At 37.9% G+C, this 22987-nt stretch overlaps 1 protein-coding gene across 5 annotated transcripts in view; it reads right to left on the reverse strand.

Annotated features, from left to right (window-relative positions):
• DGKH (diacylglycerol kinase eta) overlaps window positions 1-22987 on the reverse strand; it is a 178479-nt gene that overhangs the window by 42779 nt on the left and 112713 nt on the right. For 4 of the 5 annotated variants that reach the window (XM_044249809.1, XM_044249810.1, XM_044249811.1 and 1 more), the window contains 8 exons: window positions 19815-19921; window positions 19037-19162; window positions 14573-14675; window positions 13133-13292; window positions 11013-11121; window positions 10744-10883; window positions 7379-7463; window positions 1673-1758 (listed from right to left, as the gene is read on the reverse strand). In XM_044249809.1, the coding sequence (XP_044105744.1) occupies window positions 1673-1758; window positions 7379-7463; window positions 10744-10883; window positions 11013-11121; window positions 13133-13292; window positions 14573-14675; window positions 19037-19162; window positions 19815-19921 (916 nt within the window). The remainder of the gene's footprint in view (window positions 1-1672; window positions 1759-7378; window positions 7464-10743; window positions 10884-11012; window positions 11122-13132; window positions 13293-14572; window positions 14676-19036; window positions 19163-19814; window positions 19922-22987) is intronic. The other variant, XM_044249813.1, reaches the window with a different exon arrangement.

The following is a 22987-nucleotide window of genomic DNA, read 5'->3' on the forward strand; positions in this document are numbered from 1 at the left end:
TGTCATCTATAATCGTAGCTTAATTTTTCTCACAAATGACTAATAATTTAAACCTGTCCAATTTATTAATGATGACAAAATACAATTTTAATTTTTAGAATATTGCAACTCTAAGATCTTATTTCACAAAAGACAATGTTAAAAGTCAATTATCTCTCAATTAAAAATATGTTAGATGCATAGAAGGCAGTAATCAAACACATCAAACACATGAAGGCCAATATTATGGATTTGCTAACATCCAAACTATGAAAGGGGGCCAGATAAAATATTTACTTAACTGCATCAAAGAACAATTCTTTTATAACTCGTTATACTTTTTAAAAGTTTCCATTTCAGCTTTCCATCTTTTCTAGCAAGATCTTCTAAATGCCGTATAAAAAAAGCATCTGACTCACAGGGCAAGGGCGGTAAATGCAAATGTCTTCTTCGTAGAAGTAATTTAGGAAGTACCTAAGGAATAACTTTGGTATATAAATTTGGCCCAAGATGAGGAAGACAACAGGGAGTACTGAGGCCTGGGACAAACTGGAGATTTCTACATTTCGCCACAAGGCAACACAATTCGTCAGAAAACACCCAACCAGACAATAGCAACAGAAAACCAGCAGCAGCTCTATGTATGCATTGAACACCGTGTCTGCCCCCCACCTCTCTGGACAACCAGGATGCACCCCTGCCTTAAACTGCTCAACTCCTCCTATTGCCCAGCCCTGTTTCCTATTCCTCGGGCTTATGGCATCAAAAGCAATTGTCACGACATTTACACTGTCACAAGCAAATCTGTTTATAATGATTTATCTTGTCTTCCCTTGATCCTTTGCAAAGTAAGTATATAATATACTAAAGTCGGTGTATTTTTGTCCCCACCGCTTCCCGAATCCCTCACTCTTTCTTTACTTCTTCTTTTTCTCCTCTTTCTGTAGAAGAGTAATATTTTCTTGCTAAGTGAGAATTGTAAAGCATGCTTTTACCGTTGCTTATCAGCTGAAAATTGCAGTGGGTTTCGCCCTTGCCTCTAGTTGGCTTTCTAGGTCTCAGGACATCAGTGTAGGATGCTTCAAAACAAAATTCTAAGTTCCAGGCATGCAACATTTGGGATAATAAAATCAAGTAGCTCTGGCTCCATGTACAGAATCAATTTAACCAAAATCTGACAACTTTGAATTAAAACATAATGATGTGATTTAAACATGCTGATGTCATCTTGAAAAATCTCTTCAATATTTTCCCCTTCCTGATGTAAATAATTCCTAAAGAGTAGTGTTTATGGAAATAATAAATTATAGTGAAATGTGTTTTTCATACTATAATTAATTATAAATGCTTCTTTATTTTATTTATTATTTATTTTTAATTTTTTAATTTAAATTCAATTTAGTTAATATATGAATGCATCTTTAAATAGGAGCCTAGATTAAACTCTAAACATCACACTATTCTGATAAAAATATTTCAGATTAAGCATCCAAAAAAAACCCTCTAAATATATACTCCACTGCAAATAAGATGGTAAAGTGATTTAAAAAAAATGCAAGTTTAGTACATCTAACTCTGTAAACTACTTCATGGATTTTTGGGGAGGGAAAAAAATTACAAAAAACTGACATAAATGGTAGAAGTGAGCATTTTCACCGTGTAACTGTTTCATGGCTTCAACTTTGTCACTCACTTGGCAGATGATATGACCACAGCATGTTCATCAGAATTGAGAATTTTTGTAAGATGAGCTGCAACGGAGTCCTCATAAATTGTCATCTGAAAACAAAACAAAACAAACCTATACTGTATCATTGTTTCTGGCATTTATACCGCTCAGTTATTACTGCTTTTAAACTGGGACCATTCAGGACACAAACGACACAGGGCAATTATTATAATGAAATATACAAAAGAGTCATCATACGAAATAAATAAAATTTCCTTTCTATAAAAGCTTTTTGCTTCTGAAATTCCTTAATCTAGAGTCTTAAAAAAATCCATAAACTCCATTAAATTAAAAAAAATGTCGAATAGTTTAATAGCTAAAGAACCCATCTGCACCTGCACAAAAAGGCACCAGATGGCCAATGAAAAATGGGCAAAAGAACTAGAAATTTAAAGAAGAAGATAATACCAAGGGGCCACAACCGATGACAGGTGATCAGCCTCATCAGCCATCAGCTTGGGTTTGTTTCCACAAACACAAGCTGTAACCACAATGGAGTTCCACTGTATTCACCAGAAAAGCTACAATGAAAGCAAAGAAGTACTATGCCTGGGAAGTGTGAAACCCTGGCGAGGTTCTGGAGCAACAGAACACTCACTCACTGCCGGTGGGAGGCAGGAGCTGATAAAAACACTCCAGAACACTGCTAAGTGTCTATCAAAGCTGAACATGGGCATACAGCATAGGACCCAGCAATTCCATTTCTACATACATATATACCGCTAACACACGCGATGTGCGTTCACCAGAGGACACGTGCTAGAAAACACTCCCAGCAGCATTCCTTCAACAGTAGCATGGATAACAGAATGTAGCACATCTGTGCAATGAGTATCGTGGAGCAATGAGAATGCGTGATTTACAACTACGCCACAAGATGGAGGAATCCCACAGACGTCAAGTTGAATGGAAAGGATTCAGAGAAGGGCTGCTAACAAAAGCATTCCTTTTATAAATACAGAAACAGACAAAAATAATCTGTGCTTTTAGAAGCTGAGAGAGTGGTTCTGGGGTGGGAGTTGGGGATGGTGAATGGAAGGGGGTTTCAGGGGGCTCGTGGGGCACAGGTAATGCTGCCTCGTGATCTGGGTGTTGACGACATGGGTCCATTTAGCTTGTGGAAACTTACCAATAGCATATGTATGATCTGTGCACTTTTCTGTTTGTATAATTCAGTAAGAAGAGTTTTAGAATGCTGAATGCGTTGTCCTACAACCATGTGAATAAACAGATTGGAGAAGGAAGGAATCAAAATGCTCGGGAAGTCCTCTGTTCCCTTTTCTGTTTGACTCAAAATTTAATGTTCTGTTGAAAGAACATATCTTCCTAATAAGTAAAAATGTGCACAATATTTAAACAGCCTCAAGTCAGAGCCTTCCATCAAATGTTTGCCTCAAATATATACCATGTCCTATAGTTCAGAAATTTCCAGTGTAAACCACCTGCTCTATTCAAGTTGGCCTCCTATGCTCTGCTGGCCTACTCAGATGTCCTTTCATTGCTTCTTACCCACTGACACCAGTTTATTCAAATTGAAATGAAGTCCAGTGACACCCTCCACTCCTTAAAGCTTTCCTGACTAGCATCTTCCCAAAAGATCTCATTCCCGACTTCCATCCAGTTCCACCGGTGGCTAATCAGTATGTCTGTCTTTTGAATTTTGATCTTACTTTCTTCATGGGGAAAGACAGGAGGGAAGGATCCTCAAGCCTCACACAACATTGCGTTCACTCGTAAATCCATTTTGCTCATTTTCTAGTCTAAACATTAAAAGCTGCCTCTTTACAGTCAAGATCAGAAAAATGAAAATTACCTTTTTAGAAAGCAATGAAGGAAAATACTTTTCAAAAAGATTAGTTTTATTTCTTTTCCCTACAGGATACATGGTCATAAAGCCTAAGAAGATAGGGGAAAATATTTTAAACTCTCATTAATTCCATTTGAATGTACATGTAAAAATCCAGCTTTTTGTCCATTCAGAATAACCAAAGGCAAAGAATACAACCTCTCCCAGAGGAAAAATAAATAACCTCTTTGTCTGAAGATAAAATAATTGATGTCACTTATTACGTAGTCCCTTAGAGTCAGGGAGTTAAGGTAACAATGATTATTTTAAATTGTGTATCAGGCACTGTGATGAAATATTCTGTATGTATTTATCCCATTAAATAGGGAGCCTTAGGCTCAGGTGAGTTGAGAGATTTTCCCAAGACCCACAGCTGATGAAGAAAAGACAAACTAAGGGGCCGGGTCTGTGACTTTTCCCATCATGCTGCCTTCCCCCACAAGCAAGTCTTGGTCTTTGGTTAACAGTATTTGTCAAATATAAATTTTGACATTTCTCAAGTGTATCATTATAATAGCCTGGTAGTTGGGATCCCTATGTCTCTCCTCTTCCTTCCAAACCATTCTCCACTTCATGGTACACTGATTTTTTTTTTTCCTAAAACACAAATATGATCACACTATCTCTCCCATGTCTGAGGGGATCTCCCCCACTTAATTTCAGATAAAGCCAAAAGTCTTCAGCTAACATGCAAGACCTTCCATAATTCCCAGGATTCTCCATGATTTGAAACCTCCTTCTCTCCTTGTCATGTGTTTTGATGCTCTTGCCTTACACCACCCACTCTGACCTGACAGTATTACCTGCAGGGCCCCAAATGTACCAAGGTCCTTACTATGAGGTTCTACGTCATGCTCTTTCTCAACTGGCTAATTCCAACTTCTCTTTTTTGTGCTAAAAACCCAGTTCACATACAACCTCCTCTGTAAAGACGTCACTGAGCTTGCTAGACGAAACATCCTCTCTTCTGAGCAACCATTACGCCCTGGAGAGAACCTAAACATAGCTGATCATTTACTGTCTGCCCCTCCCCTGAGAACAGAGATTCTCCAACTTTCTGGCCTCACTGCATCCTTAATGTCTGAACGATTTTGTCACAGTACCCCGAGGCCAAAAGGAATCCCTAACGGTAGTTAAGTACAAACAACTTAATTAGTACTTATGTCCTAACAACTTAAAAGCCCTTTGAAAGAAATAATAAATATAATTTACAAATAAAGTTATAACATCTTAGCATGCTGTAACCAAACAGCTAGGAAACAGAAAGAACTGAGGGGAGAGAAGCTTTCAATAAGAGTAAATTTAAAAACACATGAATAGGAAGAATTTCATTTCCAGAGATTTGAAGTCATTCTCTCCCATTTTCAGGGAGTTGGTGAAGAGACAGCAGCTCACACCTTCTTTTCAATGACCTTACCCTTAATAAATAAGCAGCTACTGACTCACTAGACCGGTGTGACAGGGGTATGATACAAAAGAGACGAAAACGATGACTCTTGCCTCAAAAAGCTTTTAATCTAATCTGAATGTGATGGGAATTGGGCTTCCAAGAAATACACAAGGCCACAGGGCTTGGATGACAAGATGCCCGTAGTTCCAAAAGTGTTTGGTATTTAGACCAAAAAATGACGTTATGAATTGTTTACTAATTGTCCACCTTGTGCCAGTCCCAACAGCGATGACAACGCAATGGTGAATGAATAACACATTGCCTGGTCTTGGCAGTACAATAGCACCAAGATAAGGGAAGGGGCCATTGAACTCATGAAGCAGGAAAGGGTACTAGGGCTTGGGGGATGAAGGATGTTTTCTTGGAGCAGGTGATACCTGAGGTAAGGACAGGTATGAACAGAGCATGATGTCACTGGGGGGACACATATTCATTCACAAAGGGATAGAAGAGAAAAGTACATGACGGCCAGGGGATTTCATGTTAAATGTAAGCAACGTGTTTCCTAATATTGAGTATTAACAGAACCATTTGTTACTGAAAGGAATCCTGGAATCCTTGTTTTTCCTAGGTTTAAAAAGTATAACAGCAAACAGAATTACTTAATTATGGCCATAAGGATTTAATAAAACTGTCATAATTCTTTAAGCTCTGTGACTCTACACTGCCAGTGGAATACTAAGTTAATAAGATAATTAGGAAGTTCAACCACATTTGTGCCCTTTTAAGGAAAACTGGAAAAATAATAATTTCACAATCATGCACAAGGGAATTTAAAATGAATACTTAAAAAAATGTAAGCTGGGGAACTAGGTTGAGCCTAAGAAGGAAGGTTCAATTTGCTTTTATTATAGTTTTAAAGGCAAAAAGGACACATGGCCACTAGTTGGAGTGATATGCAACATTCATTTAACTTGTAAACTTAAGGCATGCCGTCCCTTTGTTATACAATATTTTAACAAAAAAACAAAGTAAATTAAGTCTTATTCAAAACCTTTTTATACTAAAAAAAAAGATTTTTTTCCATGTAGTTACAACTGTATCTCATATTTAACAACTATACATATGTAATAAAAGTAAATTGTTTACCTTTATTATTGTAAAGGTAAAAGACCTGGGTCTAGGAAATAGACCTCTCTAAAGTAAATAGAACAAAAGAATTCCCACTTTCATCCCTCTGGGGAGAAAATTAATATCATTTACAAAGATACTATTAAGAAAAAAGACTGGTTTCTATAAGAACAAGTATTATATTTATAGTTGGATAAAATAATACTATAAATAAAAATACTGTTGAAAATAAAGTAATAAACATATTAATCTTTAATAGGAATTATCTTTGTTGGGGCTATAGATAAGATTATTTTTTCAATTATTTTTGTATTTTCCATATTTTTTAGAAGCAGTTTTTGTTACTTTTAGATTAAAGAAAGTGTTCAATTACAACTAGTTTCTTTAAGGAATAGCCCCGTTTCTAGTTATCATTCCTTTCCTTGGTTTTGACATGTTCATAATTTCCTTAATGACAAAACAGAGATTTCAACTGTAAATAGATGAATTTTCCTAGAGGGAAAAATAAGTTACCATAGATCACACAGTTTGTCAGTCAAAGGATAATCCTTTGAAAATTAGGATCTGTTTCAATTCTCCAGTGCTTTAAGGTTTAGTCAGAACACTCAACCTTTAACATCTAAGAACTAGAATGATGGCCAGTCTGTAGCAGGGATGGAATGAAGTGAGCGCTCTTTCCTCCACCGTTTTCTCATGACCAACAGGCTTCACAGGGCAACTTGTAATGGTGACTCCTCAACGAAGAGGCAAAGTAGGAAGAGAGAAATTATATAATACTCTGCCCACAAGCACTGGTGTGTTTGGAAATTGCTGAGCTAATACCTACTGGTCAGTCAGATGTCTGTGGCCAAAGCAGAAGATGAGTAAAAGCTAACAGGAACCTCTCCTTTGCGGACCTTCTCTGGAGCCCTGCTGGTCAACGGAAGCAGGCAGGTGGAATGGTGAGGGAGAACTCTCAGGGTGGGGAAGGGAACTCGCATGCCTGGTGCGTTATACACATTGGGTCCTGTGTTTACTCCTCCCGACATCAGGAACTTGCTCTACAGATAAAGTAATGGAGGCCAGTGGCAGTGAGTGATATGGCCACACTCTCAGGACAGTGGTCCTAGAAGGACTCTAACCTAAATTGTAAGGATTCTTTCTTCTGGGGCAGAGGACTAGAAGTAGTCAAGGAGCCCATACCCAACACAATAAAACATAAAATTAAGCAAACATGCTACCATATCTTATAAAGTTTTCTTATTTGTTCAAGATATTCACCCCTATTTCCAAATGATAAAGAGGCAAAGGGTTAAAGTCTTACATAAAATTCTTCCGATGCTTCTGGAGGTTCTGGGAGTAGAGAAGCCTTTGGTGGCAATTTGAGTTCATAGGTCATTATACTCCACCTGAAGGAAGAAAAATCTTTGGTCTAAAATTCCTTTAAAATTTAATAAACTGACTTTTTTCTTACCTCATGTAGATACATGTGCACATATATGCATGAATTGTGGTTTATTGTACCTAAAACAACCAAACATTAGGAAAGAAATGGAATTTTGGTAATCTCATAAAATTCTGAAGTCATACTTTACAAGTCCCTATCTTACCAATCTTCTGATTAGGGACTCCCAAACTTTTTAAAGGCCATGACCCACAGTAAGAAATACACATATATAACAAAACTTCCTCTTCTTTACTAGTGCAATGCATTTTAACTTTTCTTTTTTCTTTTACTTCTTAAATAATGTTAACTGCAAGTAACTAACTAGATTCACAGGTTACTAATGGATCGCATCCCAAAGTTCTAAAACAATGTCCCAGATTAAGCAAATGCATAGTGCCAATGAAAGATAAATCATTCTCTGTGTGCCAACCAGTCTTGTCCAGTCAGCTATACACACATGAAATGAAAATTAACTAACTACCCCTTCTTAAAACAAGTAAGAAAGTAAGCATGGGGTTGAGAAGAAAAAATAAACAGAAATAATAATTAACTTCTTAACACTTGAAGCAAACTTATTTCAATTAGCTGTAAATATTAATTTCAAACAAAAGACTGAATCACTTGGTGTTAAAAGCAATCAACTCCAGATAAATCCAGTCTTCATCTAAAATAATTTCACAATTTGGGAAGAACAGTGGGTAGGGACATTACTGTTGTTAGTAACAGGATGTGAAATTACGATTTTATAAAGACACAAAGCATAATAAAAGCAGTACCGTAACATATGAATTTTAAGAAAAGCTTAAAATACAAAAAAGTATCACAGCTGAAGCCAGTAATAGAACCTAGGGGAAAATCCCAAGATTAGCCTCAGTATTTAAACAGAGCTGAGTGTATCATTCAAACTATTAAGTCTTTACATAAAAATCCAAATTGCCAGAAAATCTCCCCCAAAGCCATAGGTTGTATGTTAGGATATTAAAACTGAATATCTATAGCTACTCCTCAACTCTTGACATGAATATACTATCAAGGAATAGATATTAGGGCACCAAAAGCCATTCATTCATTCATGCAACGGACACCTATTGAACATCTCAAAATGACAGACAGTGTTCCATGGTCTGGAAACAGAATGCTGATTAAGACTTTCCAAATGAAGTTTATATCCTGGTGCAGAAAACACATAAAATAATGAAACTCTGTAGACAACCAAGAGGGAAGACCACCACGAGAAACATGAAAGTGAAGTTCCTTATAGCTGAAATACTCCTCTGGTCGAAGGACAGTGAAAAAAATGGGAAAGAAATCCAAATGTCTTAAGTTTGCTGTACCTTCCATGTTGTACCTCCTCCCTTGTTAGAAAATGGCTGGAGCCAAAGACAGAGGAGAAAGTGGCGGGACAAATGAAGAAAGGATGCATACTGGGACCAGCTAACCAAGTCAGAGGCCAGAAGGTAGGGCCCTATCTGACGCATGTGTATGTTAAGGAGGACACAGTGTGCGGTGCTGAGGAAAGAGCTTGAGAACTAGAGTCAGGATTCCAGAAGAGAGTGCCAGTTAGTTCTACCACTTGCTAGCTATGTGACTCTCTTCAGCCGTTTTACCTATAAGATGGAGATTATAATTCCAGTCAGCGTTAGATGTGTTGGGCTGATTAAATGAATTAAGTAAAGCAAGTAAAAATACCAGACGAAAAAATATTCTTCTCACTGAGTCCACAAGCCTCAACTTTTATCTCTGTAAAATCGTCATAATAATGTTGTTCTTAGCTGCCTGACAGTGTTGTTTTGAGGATCAAATCAACTGATAAAAACAAAAAGCTTCTATAATTCGAATAATATTAAACAGGGACTTCTGCCACCTGTTCTTTCCCAACAGTATTCTTCGTGAAGATAACACCAGAACGAAATAGTCTTATGTTTCTAATAATGGTCGCAGGTTCTCCAGCCTCTTTTGATGTTTCTCTTCTTTTGTTGTGTGCAGGTCTGTATCAAAGACTCTCACCATGGGGGCACTGTTCCTCTGTGGACCACCTGGAGAAGTTAATTTTTCTAACATACAAAGGAAAAGCACACACCCAGTGTGGAGGAAGTGTCTAGCAGTATTTCCTGGGATGCAGCGAGAATGGTGTTTAAATTTGTGCAAAAAAAGCCATTTTTTTGTGTGTGTGCTTTGGTAAGCACAGAATTTGGAAATCACCTCCAGGTTGTTTTAAAGCCTGGAGACAGAATCCACTTTACACACCCTAGCTAGGGGGATATCCCTCTCATGAATAGTTTTGGATAACCACAGACAGAAGCTCTATAGCCCAGCTCTTTTTAAATATCCTGTCAACAAAGGAATCAACCATTATACATTACCTTATGATGGGCAAGGTTACAATTAATTAGGTTATAGCTCATTTTAGAGTAATTACATTTTACATTGGTGGCTCCCTGATGAGATTTTGTTATTTTCGGGAACAGTTCCACGATGGCTAATCCTATCAACGTTGTTTTGATTCATGCTAGCTAAAGTTTATAATGATATTCTGACAGTTGTCTTCTACCTATGGTGGGGGAAGGGCAGGTTACTACTCACTGGGTCCCAATCCTACCCACCTTCTTTATAATACTCAGGGTACACATACTGTGATTTCCTTTTTTATACATGGAGCATTTAGAGAGAAAAAAGTTGAGATGTGATCAAGGATACCACAAACACAGTAGTAATTCCTTGATATGGTGTTCTTAGTATTTCCCAGTCACTGGGAAAGGATTGTCCTTTTTAGTATTTAGTTCTTTGTTGGTTCAATTCATTTTTAATATGCATAATCAAGAAGAGATAGTCTAACACATCTCAAGTTTATACATCTTCCTTAGCTTTAATGAAGCCACAGGACAATGGGGCCATAACCATTACAGTCATCAAAAGCCCCCACACAAAATGAACTGCTTAAGTCTTCTGACTGGAACAACAATGAAAAGTAAGTGCTCTATCAGCAGGACGTTCTATTTTTTAAAACAGTGCGTTCATTAGACTAGTTTTCTCAGTTTTTGTTACAATTTATCCATCCACCCCAAAAATATATTTATTGAGTGTTTACACTACGCAAGTTAGTAGACCTCAGGAGTGAAAAGAGTGTGTAAGACCAGGAAGTCTCCGTCCTCATCGAGCTTATAGATCGTAAAATTTCAACTACCAAAAATGATGTCAGTAGGCCATTTTCAGGCTAGTGTTAGAAGAAAATTCACTTTTACCTGTCTAGCATTTTGGTACTGGCACGTTCCAGCTTCTCTAGAATTTGAGGAAGTTGGGTGTCATCATCGTAGGAACCACCCCAGCCTAGAACCCGGGCAAGGTCATTTCCTGTACCCAAAGGCAATACTCCCAGCTGACACTGGAAGAGAGCACAACAAGGAGAGCTCAGGCAAGATGAGAAACAGGAGCCATGATGCTTCTGCTCTCCTCTGGTCAGCAGGTTAGTATACATTCATGTTAACAAGTCATGAAAAGATTTAGTACTTGCCTGTTTATTCAAGTTGAGCTTATCAATTTCTGACAAGACCCAACCTACACTTCCATCTCCTCCACAAACAAGAATTCGGAAATTGTCAAACTTCTGGAATAATCTTAAACTGAAAGCAAAAAGTATTTTATTTTAATATAAATAAATAAAAATCATCTTCCCCAATTCTTTGTTATTCTGTATATATTGGTATTTGTGTTCAGATCAAATATAAGAATGCTTACATACACATTAATGATACTATAAAGATGGAAGTGCAATTTTTAACTTGAGAAAACTTCTTACTCATTAAGAGGAAAGGGGATTATAAGTAGAAATGGAGATAGGATTAGGAGGGAAGGGGAGTGAGGAATGAGAAAACAAAGAAGTAGAACCCAGGAAAGAAAATGAAAGGTGGGGCGCCTGGGTGGCTCAGTGGGTTAAGCCTCTGCCTTAGGCTCAGGTCATGATCTCAGGGTCCTGGGATCAATCCCCGCATCAGGCTCTCTGTTCAGTAGGGAGCCCGTTTCCTCTCTCTCTCTCTCTCTGCCTGCTTCTCTGCCTGCTTGTGATCTCTCTCTCTCTCCGTGTCAAATAAATAAAATAAAATCTTAAGAAATAAAAAGGAAAATGAAAGGTAAGTGATAAGACATGGCAAAAGTAGTGACTTTTTTCCTTCTCATTACAAGGATATGTGATTTCCTTAAGAATGGCATATTACAAACTGGGGGTGGAGAATCTAGGGCACTGATACTATTGACACTCAAGTCAGTTCCTAAAGGGATCCACCAAACCTTGCCGACATACCACTTTTCGGACACCCACTTGCTTTTCCTTCCCCTCGTCCCCTAGTCTGGGTCAGTCTTTTACCTCTGTGCTTCCTTCATCTTAACTTTGGGCATATCCCATCTCCTGAATGTACCTTTGTACACCTCGAGTACTGTGGAAACCCTATAAAATATGCTGTCGAGACAATCTCAAGACGTTTCACAAAGGACCTTCCTTGGAATCATAACGAATGGGTGGGAAAAGTACACGTATATAAAATAAGATATAGGAACTGTGAAGGATTATGAAACAGATGTGCTAGAAAGGGAGACACAGCTAACCAGCAATGCAAGAGACACACTTGAGAGGTGAGGCCAAGTGAGGAAATGCCAGACCCAAACAAGGGGAAGACATGTACAAGGAGACATGGGGTGGGGTGCGGGGTGGGGGGAGCATTGGGAAAGGATGAAGACCAACATTAACAGGACCAGAGGGCCTGAGACTTGGCAAGAAGGCAACAGAAACAAGAAGAAACAAACCCGAAGAGAAGTGAACAGAGGCACACAGCCAGACTGAGGGCAGGTGAGAGAAAAGACAGGAAAGTATTAAATTAACAACCCAGCGCCTTTTCAGTGTATCTAAAATCTCCATTTTTACATCTGTGTTCCTGCTTTAAGGTGACAGTGGAACCCAAGAGAAAAGTGGAGTTGGCAGAAGTAAATCATAAAGAGGTTGCAAGAACCCAGGTTCAGGTGATCCAATATCACCTCCTCAACAAAGTCATATACACACACCAAAAATGTATTAAAAGTACCATAAAGCATATTTTCCCTCACTGAAAATCGTTTAATTTTTTTTCAGATTGTAAGTTAGAGGACATTCCAGAAAACTGAAAAGAACAATCAACACCAGTGTTTTTTGTCATTCATCTAGGAATTGAGTCTCAAGTCCTTGAGGAGCTATCCTTGAGACCCACAGCGGTGTCTGGGCTTTGGTTAAATAATTGATTATTTGTATTACATAAAAATCTGCTGCTAGCCTTCCAGGCAGATCATTTTCTAAAGTTACTGGGCATTTCTATATTTACACAAGTTGATCTTTCTTAGAGCTGGGCAAACCATTAGTGTTGTTTGAGGCAGGATATATTCTAAAACATTTTCTGAACAAATTTTGGAGTTTTCAGCACATAAGGAAGTTATATAAATATCAAAAGGTGAAGTTAAAATTTAGAATTAGAGCTTTAAAAAAGGGAAGAGTGGGAAGTTCAATACAGAGATGTCTCGATGAATCGAGAATCTTCACAAACTGAAAAATCAAACATATTTCATGCTTAGTGCTATTTCATTCCAGTGAGATTTATCAATAATCATTACCCTAAATGAGGACCTCCGTTCATTAAATCAAACACCTGAGCCGGATTTAGCAACTGTTTAAATCGACGAAGGAACTTTACTCCCTGATTATCTCCACTCTTAGAATTGACAAAAACCAGTAGAGGACTAACACAGAATGAAAATGTCGCTCTACAGAAACCTGTAAAAAAAAAAACACAACACAGGATCAGTATGAACGGCTGCCTGTTTTAAACTAATACTGACAAAACTTCAGAGAAAATAATATAAATTCATAAAGAACCTTGTTTATTGCTTGAACAATAAATTAAAATTAGCCCCCCAAATGGAGAGAAGTTTTATTTACATACTAAGACCATAGAACTTATCTTTTAAAATATGCTCTATAATGAAAAATCCTACCAAAGAGGGTAAAAGTATTAATCATAGAATATTGAAGAGACACCATCTACCTTAACACCAATGAGTCTCCAAGTTCACATTTGTCAAAGAATTTATGTTCATACTCAGTATTATAAAATGTTTTAACTTCTCCTTCATGAGGCTTTAGAAAATACTTTAAAATTTATCATAAATAATAGAAGCTTGATTTATCAGGGCTTACGGGGAGGGCTGTTAATAGCACAGGTTTAAAAAACCACATCTTTTGCAGCCTATATCCTTATATTTATAGTATCTATCGGCATAATTAACATAAAAAGTCTGAAAATCATAAAGCACTTTATTAATGTAAAACTTTAATAATAGCATATGGTAAAAGCCTTTTGTAATATGGTTTGCTTAGAAGGAAGGCAGGGCTCTTTAGCACTTTAACCAAGTTGTAAGATTCTGGAAAAAGTGATGGAATTTATAGAAATATAAGTTCCTCCAAGGAAATTATAGGAAAACAGATTTTAATAAGATCTATACTAATGGGGGGCACCTGGGTGGCTCAGTGGGTTAAAGCCTCTGCTTTCGGCTCAGGTCATGATCCCAGGGTCCTGGGATCAAGCCCCACATCAGGCTCTCTGCTCAGTGGGGAGCGTGCATCCCTCCTCTCTCTCTCTGCCTGCCTCTCTGTCTACTTGTGATCTCTCTCTGTCAAATAAATAAATAAAATCTTAAAAAAAAAAAAAGAGCTATGTTGATGGGTAATTTCAATTACAGAAGGAAAAAAGAATACACAAAAATTAACCTTTTGGATTGCATTTTGTTATAGAATAATGATCTTATTTTACTTGATGAAATGTAAAATCTGTAAGGCTTATGTTTAGTAATTTCACCAGTGTATTAATAGCCATGTTAAGTTTTAATTCTACAATGTTCTTTTAGAAGTTAAATGTACTGTTCAGCAATTTAAATGGATTTATATAAAAACTGACCAGAATAACCAATTACAGTTCAATTGATTCTAGGAAAGTAAATGTACAAATCAACATTTAATACACCAGGAAAATACATATTTACACTACTGATACATACCATCAGAATCAGTGCTATTCAGTGCAATTGGAGGTATGACAGATACTTTACATTGGCCAAGGGGACACACAGGATGGTATAAATCTTTGCAGGCAGTGTGTACCTAATAAGAAACAAACAAACTTTAAAGAATCATAAAAACACATCAATGTTTTATTATGGCATAAATTGCATCTAAGGAAGTGATCATTGAAGATCAACTATATCACAAAATATTCAGTAATTCATGGCATAATACTTACAATGCTAAAGAATGGGCTGATTATCGTAGAGATGGGAGTTTGATTTGGTCTGTATAGCCTACTTTTATAATTATCACAGGCAAGTAGGGTATATCGAGAAATGCCTGGTGAGTGGAATCAGGCTGTCTCAGTTGGTAGAGCATGAGCCTCTTGACCCTGGGGTTGGAAGTTAGAGCCCCACACTGGGTGTAGATATTACTTAAAAAAAAAAAAAAAAGAAAAGATATGCCTAGTGAAGATGAGGAGAGAGGAAGAGAGAAGAACAGAGTGCAGAGGAAGAAAGGGGAGAGGGGAGAGGAAGGCAGGAATGAATGGAAGGAGGAAGGGAGAGGAAGAGAAAGGAGGGAAGTTCACTAGTACTTGTTAATATCATCATCCATAAAGAAACTGATGACCTCTACCTTGTAATGTTCTTATAGAACTTAGTGAAAATAAAATTTGTAATGTGTCTGCTCTTTCTGCAGTGGTCTTATAACTTTCTATTCACACCTTTTTTTATATAATAATAACATTTTCATGTTATTATAGGTTTAAATACATGAATGCTTATTTTCTCGTCTGGCTCTGTAAAGAAAAGGAAAAGGTCTTATTATTGGAAACTTATCCTGGAAAGTGGTATATATCATAGGCATTCAGTAAATGTGTGAACTTCATAGAAACAAAGTTTCAAGGTGAGTCAAGATACTATTGTGAATGGGAGCAGGGCTAACTTGCTAAGTAGAACCCAGGGAGCTTACAATACTTTAAGTACTTACCTAAAGGGCCTGGAAATGTTTTAAGCAGTAAAAGCAGACATTTCATAAAGCACTTAAATTTAATGTAGCTTTATTTCATCAGTCCTTTTAGAAAATTAATAAAATATTTAATTAAATACCTATTTATCAAAACTTTTGAGAAAATAACTGAAATTAAATAGTGATTCTTGTTTATGTGGTGACCTAATTTTGGATAGTTCCCTAATGTTATTTATAATAATTAACATCTTAAGTAGATTAAAAATAAAAAAGCATGCACAGATAGGTTTAAAAGGAAGTTTTTTAAAAGTATGAGAATTGGGCGCCTGGATGTCTCAGTTGGCTAAGCGACTGCCTTCAGCTCAGGTCATGATCTCGAAGTCCCAGGATCAAGTCCCTCATTGGGCCCCCAGCTCCACGGGGAATCTGCTTCTCCTTCTGACCTTCTCCCCTCTCATGCTCTCTCTCATGGTCTCTCTCAAATAGAAATAAGTAAAATCTTTAAAATAAAGTATGAGAATTACAGAGCAAAACAAAAATATTGATACGAAAGTTAAATAAAAAAAGCAGAAGATAAAATCGTATCTTCACTCTTTTTATAAAAAGGTAAAAGTGTACTCAGAGACTGGACAACGACTGGAAAAACAGACTCGTTAGAGTTGTGGAACTATGGTCTTACTTTACTCTGTTTAAACTACATGACTGGGGGCGCCTGGATGGCTCAGTGGGTTAAGCAGCTGCCTTCAGCTCAGGTCATGATCCCAGGGTCCTGGGATCGAGTCCCACATTGGGCTCCCTGCTCAGCAGAGAGTCTGCTTCTCCCTCTCCCTCTGCCTGCCTCTCTGCCTACTTGTGCTATCTCTCTGTCAAGTAAATAAATAAAATCTTTAAAAAAAAATAAACGACATGACTGGTTTACAAACTAGATATTCTGTCAGAAACTCATTATTTTAAAGACAAAATAATGTATGAAGAGGTAAGTGATATTGTATAGGAAGTACAAGACTGAGAAGGAGGTGACAAGGGGACAGTGGCCCATTCAGACAGTGGCCTGAATGTCCGACGGACACAGCACAGGGCAGGAACGACTTCATGATAAGGTGATATCTAACTCTGCCAGAAAAAAGAGGGAGAAGACATTCCAGAATGCCCCCTTCCACGTTCTGTATCCACCCTTCTACACTGTTCATGAAATTTTTAAAAGGGCGAGTAGAGTGAGCAAGTAAAAGAGCTAATGAACTCCTCCTGTGAATGTTAGCGAAGTTGAAAAGCCACTGAGAAAATACAAGTAGAGACCTACACACAGCAGGTGGAGACAATTTCTATAAAACCTTTCTCAAGTAACTGATCACATACATAATCGGCTTTCTTTTCAAAAAGAGAACAGCGGAAGATCCAGAAGCAGAGAAACTGATGTACAGACTAATGAAATTAGCAGTAGGCACACACATCAGAGGCTGCCCCCATCCCCGAAGAGAAATCTTAGGTGGGATGAAGTTTTAAAATGTCATTTATGGGAGCACTTTACTTACTTACTTACTTATTTTTCTTATTTATTTATAATATTTTTATCTTACAGGCCTTCTGCAAGCACTCTTAAAACAAGGTAATGCCAGGAGGGCTCCTGGGTGGCTCAGTCCATCGACTCTTGATTTCAGCTCAGGTCACGATCTCGGGAGTCCAGAAATCGAACCCCATGTTGGGACCCACACTCAGTGGGGAGTCTACTTGAGCATCTCTCTCTTCCTCTCCTTCTGCCCCTCCCCCCAACTCACTCACACACTCTCTCTAAATAAAAAAATAAATAAAATCTTTAAAAATAAATAAATAAAATAAAATAAGGAATGTTGGGGTGCCTGGCTGGCTCAGTTGGGAAGCGTGTGATTCTTGACCCTGGGGTTGTGCCACAAGAAGGTTTTAGGGGTTAGAGTGTCACCAAAACTCCGAAGACATACCTAAGACAGTCTATATATTATATTATAGGGCATCAGAGAAATTAGAAGTAACACCGGTAGCTGACAAAAGGGGTAACTGATAAAGAATAATAAAAGCATGAGGATAGAATCAAGTTTGATTTAAAAATAAGAAGGAGGAGTGCCTGGGTGGCTCAGTGTGGGTGGGGGTGGCTCAGCCCTTTGCCTTCAGCTCAGGTCATGATTCCAGGGTCCTGGGATTGAGCCTGGCATCGGGCTCTCTGCTCAGCAAGGAGCCTGCTTCCTCCTCTCTCTCTGCCTGCCTCTCTGCCTACTTGTGATCTCTGTCTGTCAAATAAATAAATAAATAATCTTTTTTTTAAAAAAAAAAAAAAAAAAAAAGAAGGAAACAGATCACCTATCAGGCCCAACTGAAAAACTGCAGGACTTACTTTTTCCCATGGAAAAAAATGGAATTAATCTCACCGATTATGAAATCAACCCAGCGACCTCACATCATTCTCCTTTGAGGATCTACATCATACTTACTGAAAGAAATTAGTTTTCCACCCTTTTTTGGAGGGGGTGGGTGGGAAGTGACTTCCAAGACTCAACACAAGACCAAACAAATCAGCCCAAAGCAAGGCAATCGCTGCTACGGTTGGACGGCATCGCCTAGTGTGATGAGCACCCACAGCTGTTGCCTCCCCACCCTATTATGGTGAGCACCACGCTAGCCTCTGAGTGGTCTGAGTCCACCCTTGGAGTTTCTTCTCTGACTGCCCTCATGAAGCCTCGGGCCCAGTCCTTGGGCGGTCTGGCACAGACAGGACCATGCCTTGCCGTTGGCTCCATGTTATGCCATGCATACTACTCACTGCTTTCTTACACATGTGAGAAAGTTTTAAAACATGTATCTATATAATATATATGTAATATAAAAATCCAATTTCAGAGCGCCTAGGTGGATCAGTTGGTTAAACGACTGTCTTCGGCTCGGGTTATGATCTCAGAGTCCTGGGATCGAGTCCCACTCAGGCTCCCTGTTCAACAGGGAGTCTGCCTCTCCCTCTGACCCTCACCTCTCATGTTCTCTCTCTCTCAAATAAATAAATAAAATCTTTAAAAAAAATCTAATTTCAATTATACCTATGCATGGCTGAATGAACTTGGTGTTCCGTCAGAGAACATGCGCAGGGTTGTACTGAAATTATACTTCACATGTCAATCAAAATTTGGTGGCTTTCTGTGTGTGACAAGGTGGTAAAACAGGGCTAAAAATAGTAAACCATTAAATGTGGCAATAATAATAATGAAAAACAACAAAACTGTGGGGAGAAGTTCTTCAGACAAAAACAAACAAACAAACAAAAAAACAAAAAAAAAAAAACAGATGACAAGGGCATTACAAAAAGGATATTTAAAAAGTAACCAGACTGGAAGGAATATAGTTCAGAAAAAGTTGAATGTTACAGTGGGTATGTATGCTACCATGCTCTGTTTGACCGTAAATTCTTTACTCCTAACTTACATAGATTTAAAAAAAATTATGAAGGAATTAGAAAAGATTCTCACCATTGTTTTACACCAAAGGCATTTCCAATCTTGTAGACGCAGAACACTCCCACACGTTTTGTCACAGACAGCACACTTGGCACTCACGGGCAAGTTACCCTCGAGCCATTGGTGAGGCATAGCTACCTGCGCAGCGAGAATAAACAGCAGGCAAATTAAAGACAGTAGGACACCATTCTTACCCTAGGGAGGGTCTACAATTATTTCTCATTCTACGGAATCAAGATAGTATCACTTGTGGCACCCATTCATTTAGTCCACTTTTATTGACCCTCTATTATGACCTGAGCACCACAGGGATACAAAAATAAGCAAGACCATATCCCTGACCTTCAGGATTTGTAGTCTAACTGAGGAGCAGTGAAGGTCAAGGCATTATCATGAAGTGATTACAAAGTGCTATCAGAGATGCGGATGCAAGTTGCCGTGGAGACAAGGTTTTAAAGGTGGAGGGCACACTGCGGAAAGGAGGCCCCAATGTCTTAGGAGCGAATATCTGAACAGACACCTGAGATCAGCCTTAAAGAATATTTTACTGTAAGGGTCTCCAACACCAGCCCAGTGCAGCAATCATCGCCAAGCCCTCTTCGCATTTCCCTCAAAATTTAAGAGCTAAAGAAAACTACGGAGGATCTACCTGGAAATAGAAACTCCTAACTAACCAAAGCCTTCCATTTAGTCCTACTAGTAAATACTCCCACTTAACTCTGTCATTTTCCACAGGGCAAACAATAAGAGGGAGGTACTGGGAAGAAACCAAAGACAGAACTGAGCTTACTCCATCCTCGTCCTCTATGATGTCCTTCCCTATGGAGGCTAGAGTCGTCCATTTGCAATTATTTGTTGCCCTCACTGCACATCTTTTGTGAGCTTTGAATTTACACACTAAAAAAAAAAAAAAAAGTTAACCATTTCTAAATAAATATATACTTTTGGAACAATGATTAGAGGAAATCACAGCATGGAATTTCAAGGGTGGGGGAAGAAGAAAAACAATAATTAAAAAAGTTTAGTTACTCTTCAACAATACTAAACGTATTCTGAAAATATCTTTTCAGAAGATATTCATGTATTTATGATACATGTGGTTATGTATTTATGAAGCACTTTTATCAATCTATAGATTGCTACTTAGATTCCACTCACAAATAAAACAGAAAGGAAATAAATACAAAAGAACTAGTTCTTTAGGAGAAAGGAGAAAACACACACACACAAACAGAATTAAATAAAATTCAGTAATACAGAGGTGCTGGGAACAACCTTTTTCTTAATCTGGGTGTTGATTACATAAATGCCATTAATTTGTGAAAAAATCCCACCAGTTGTACTCCTCTAATATTTGTATTTTTCAGTACACGTATTTAAGATAAAAAGTTTGAACATATCAGTAAGATAAAGAACAGGATAACCTGGAGGAGATTTAAAATGCAATTATGTCAAGAAAACAACCGGTCACGGGGAATAGGTTGATAAAGGTCACAAAGATGGCATTGTTTTTTAAAGGTATCGCTGTTTGAGATCATTACATTATAATGTAGAAGAAAATAATGAAGAGATAATACATTATACCCATCACTAATTCTGCCCAGCCATATTATCAAAAGGGAGCCTAAAAAAGAGACACTAAACTTACAAGACATGAAGGAAAAATAATTGAAGACACAAATGAATGGGAAATATCCCATGCTCATGAACTGGAAGAATTAATATTATGAAAATGTCCATAGTACCCAAAGCAATATACTTATTCAATGCAATCCCCATCAAAATTCCAATGGCATTTTTCAAAGAACTAAAACAAATAATTCAAAAATTTTTATGGAACTACAAAAGACTGAATAGCCAGCCAAAGCAGTCTTGAGAAAGAAGAACAAAGTGGAAGGTATCATACTCACTAATTTGAAACTATATGACAAAGCCATAGTAATCAAAACAGTATGGTACTGGCATGAAAACAGACACATAGTGGTGCCTGAGTGGCTCAGTGGCTTAAGTCTCTGCCTTCGGCTCAGGTCATGATCTCAGGGACCTGGGATGGAGCCCCACATCAGGCTCTCTGCTCAGCAGGGAACCTGCTTCCCCCACCTCCCTCTGCCTGCTGCTCTGTCTACTTGAGATCTCTCTCCTTCTGTCAGATAAATAAATAAATCTTAAAAAAAAAAAAAGACACATAGATCAATAGAACAGAAGAGAGAGCCCAGAATTAAATCCATATATATACAGCCAATTAATTTATGACAAAGAGGCCAAGAACATATAATGAAGACAGAACAGTCTCTTCATTAAATTGTGCTGGGAAAATTGAACAGTTATGTGCAAAAAGATAAAACCAAGCCCTATCTTATACCATATACAAGAGTTAACTCACAATGGATTAAAGAGTTGAATATATGACCTGAAACCATAAAACTCTTAGAAGAAAACTCCCCAACAGCTAGCTCCTTGACATCAGTCTTGGTGATGATCTTTTTGGGTCTGACACCAAAAGCAAAGACAACAAAACAAAAATAAACAAACAGGACTACATTAAATTAAAAGTTATGACACAACAAAGAATGTCATCAACAAAATGGAAGTCAACATACTGAACAGGAGAAATATTTGCAAATATGTATGTGGTAATGAGTTAACATTCAAATTTTACAAAGAACTCATACAAGTCAATAGCAAAAACCAAACAATCCACTTAAAAATTGGGCAGTGGATTTAAATAGACATCTTTCTAAATAAGACATATAGATGGACAACAGACACATGACAAGATGCTCAATATCATTAATTATCAGGGAAATGCAAATCAAAACCACAATGAGATATCACCTTACACCTGTTAGGATGGCCATTATCAAAAAGACAAGAAATTACAAGTGTGGGCAAGGATTTGAAGACAAGGAAACTGGTGTGCACTATTGGTGAGAATGCAAATTGGTGCAGCCACTCTGGAAAACAGTACAGAGCCTCAAGAAATTAAAAACAGAACTATCAATTCCAGAAATTCCACTTCTGGGTATTAATCTGAAGAAAATGAAATCATTAATTCGAAAAGACATTTGTACACTCATGTTATTATTGCATTATCCGTAACACCCAAGATACAGAAACAACCTAAGTGTCCCTCAGTGGATAAACAGATAAAGAAAATGTGATATCCTACTGGGTATTTACCCCAAAGATACAGACATAGTGAAAAGAAGGGCCATATGTACCCCAATGTTTATAGCAGCAATGGCCATGGTCACCAAACTGTGGAAAGAACCAAGATGCCCTTCAACGGATGAATGGATAAGGAAGATGTGGTCCATATACACTATGGAGTATTATGCCTCCATCAGAAAGGATGAATACCCAACTTTTGTAGCAACATGGACAGGACTGGAAGAGATTATGCTGAGTGAAATAAGTCAAGCAGAGAGAGTCAATTATCATATGTTTCACTTATTTGTGGAGCATAACAAATAGCATGAAGGACAAGGGGTGTTAGAGAGGAGAAGGGAGTTGAGGGAAATTGGAAGGGGAGGTGAATCATGAGAGACTATGGACTCTAAAAAACAATCTGAGGGTTTTGAAGGGGTTGGGGGTGGGAGGTTGGGGGAACCAGGTGGTGGGTATTAGAGAGGGCACGGATTGCATGGAGCACTGGGTATGGTGCAAAAATACCGTTACGCTGAATGATGAATACCGTTACGCTGAAAAAAATAAATTAATTTAAAAAAAAAAGAAAATGTGATATCCATATGTGTATCTACACAATGGACTATTATTCAGCTATATAAATGAATCATTTGAGACAACATGAATGCATCTAGAGGATATTTTGCTAAGTTGAAGTAAAAGCAACAAACCCACAAAAACACCAAGCTCATAGAAACAGAGAACACCTTGGTGGCTTCCCAGGCAGGGGTAGGGAGGTGGGCCAAATGGGTGAAGGGCATCAAAAGGTACAAACTT

Source organism: Neovison vison, chromosome 5, assembly GCF_020171115.1.
Source record: "Neovison vison isolate M4711 chromosome 5, ASM_NN_V1, whole genome shotgun sequence".
NCBI classification, from domain to species: domain Eukaryota; kingdom Metazoa; phylum Chordata; class Mammalia; order Carnivora; family Mustelidae; genus Neogale; species Neogale vison.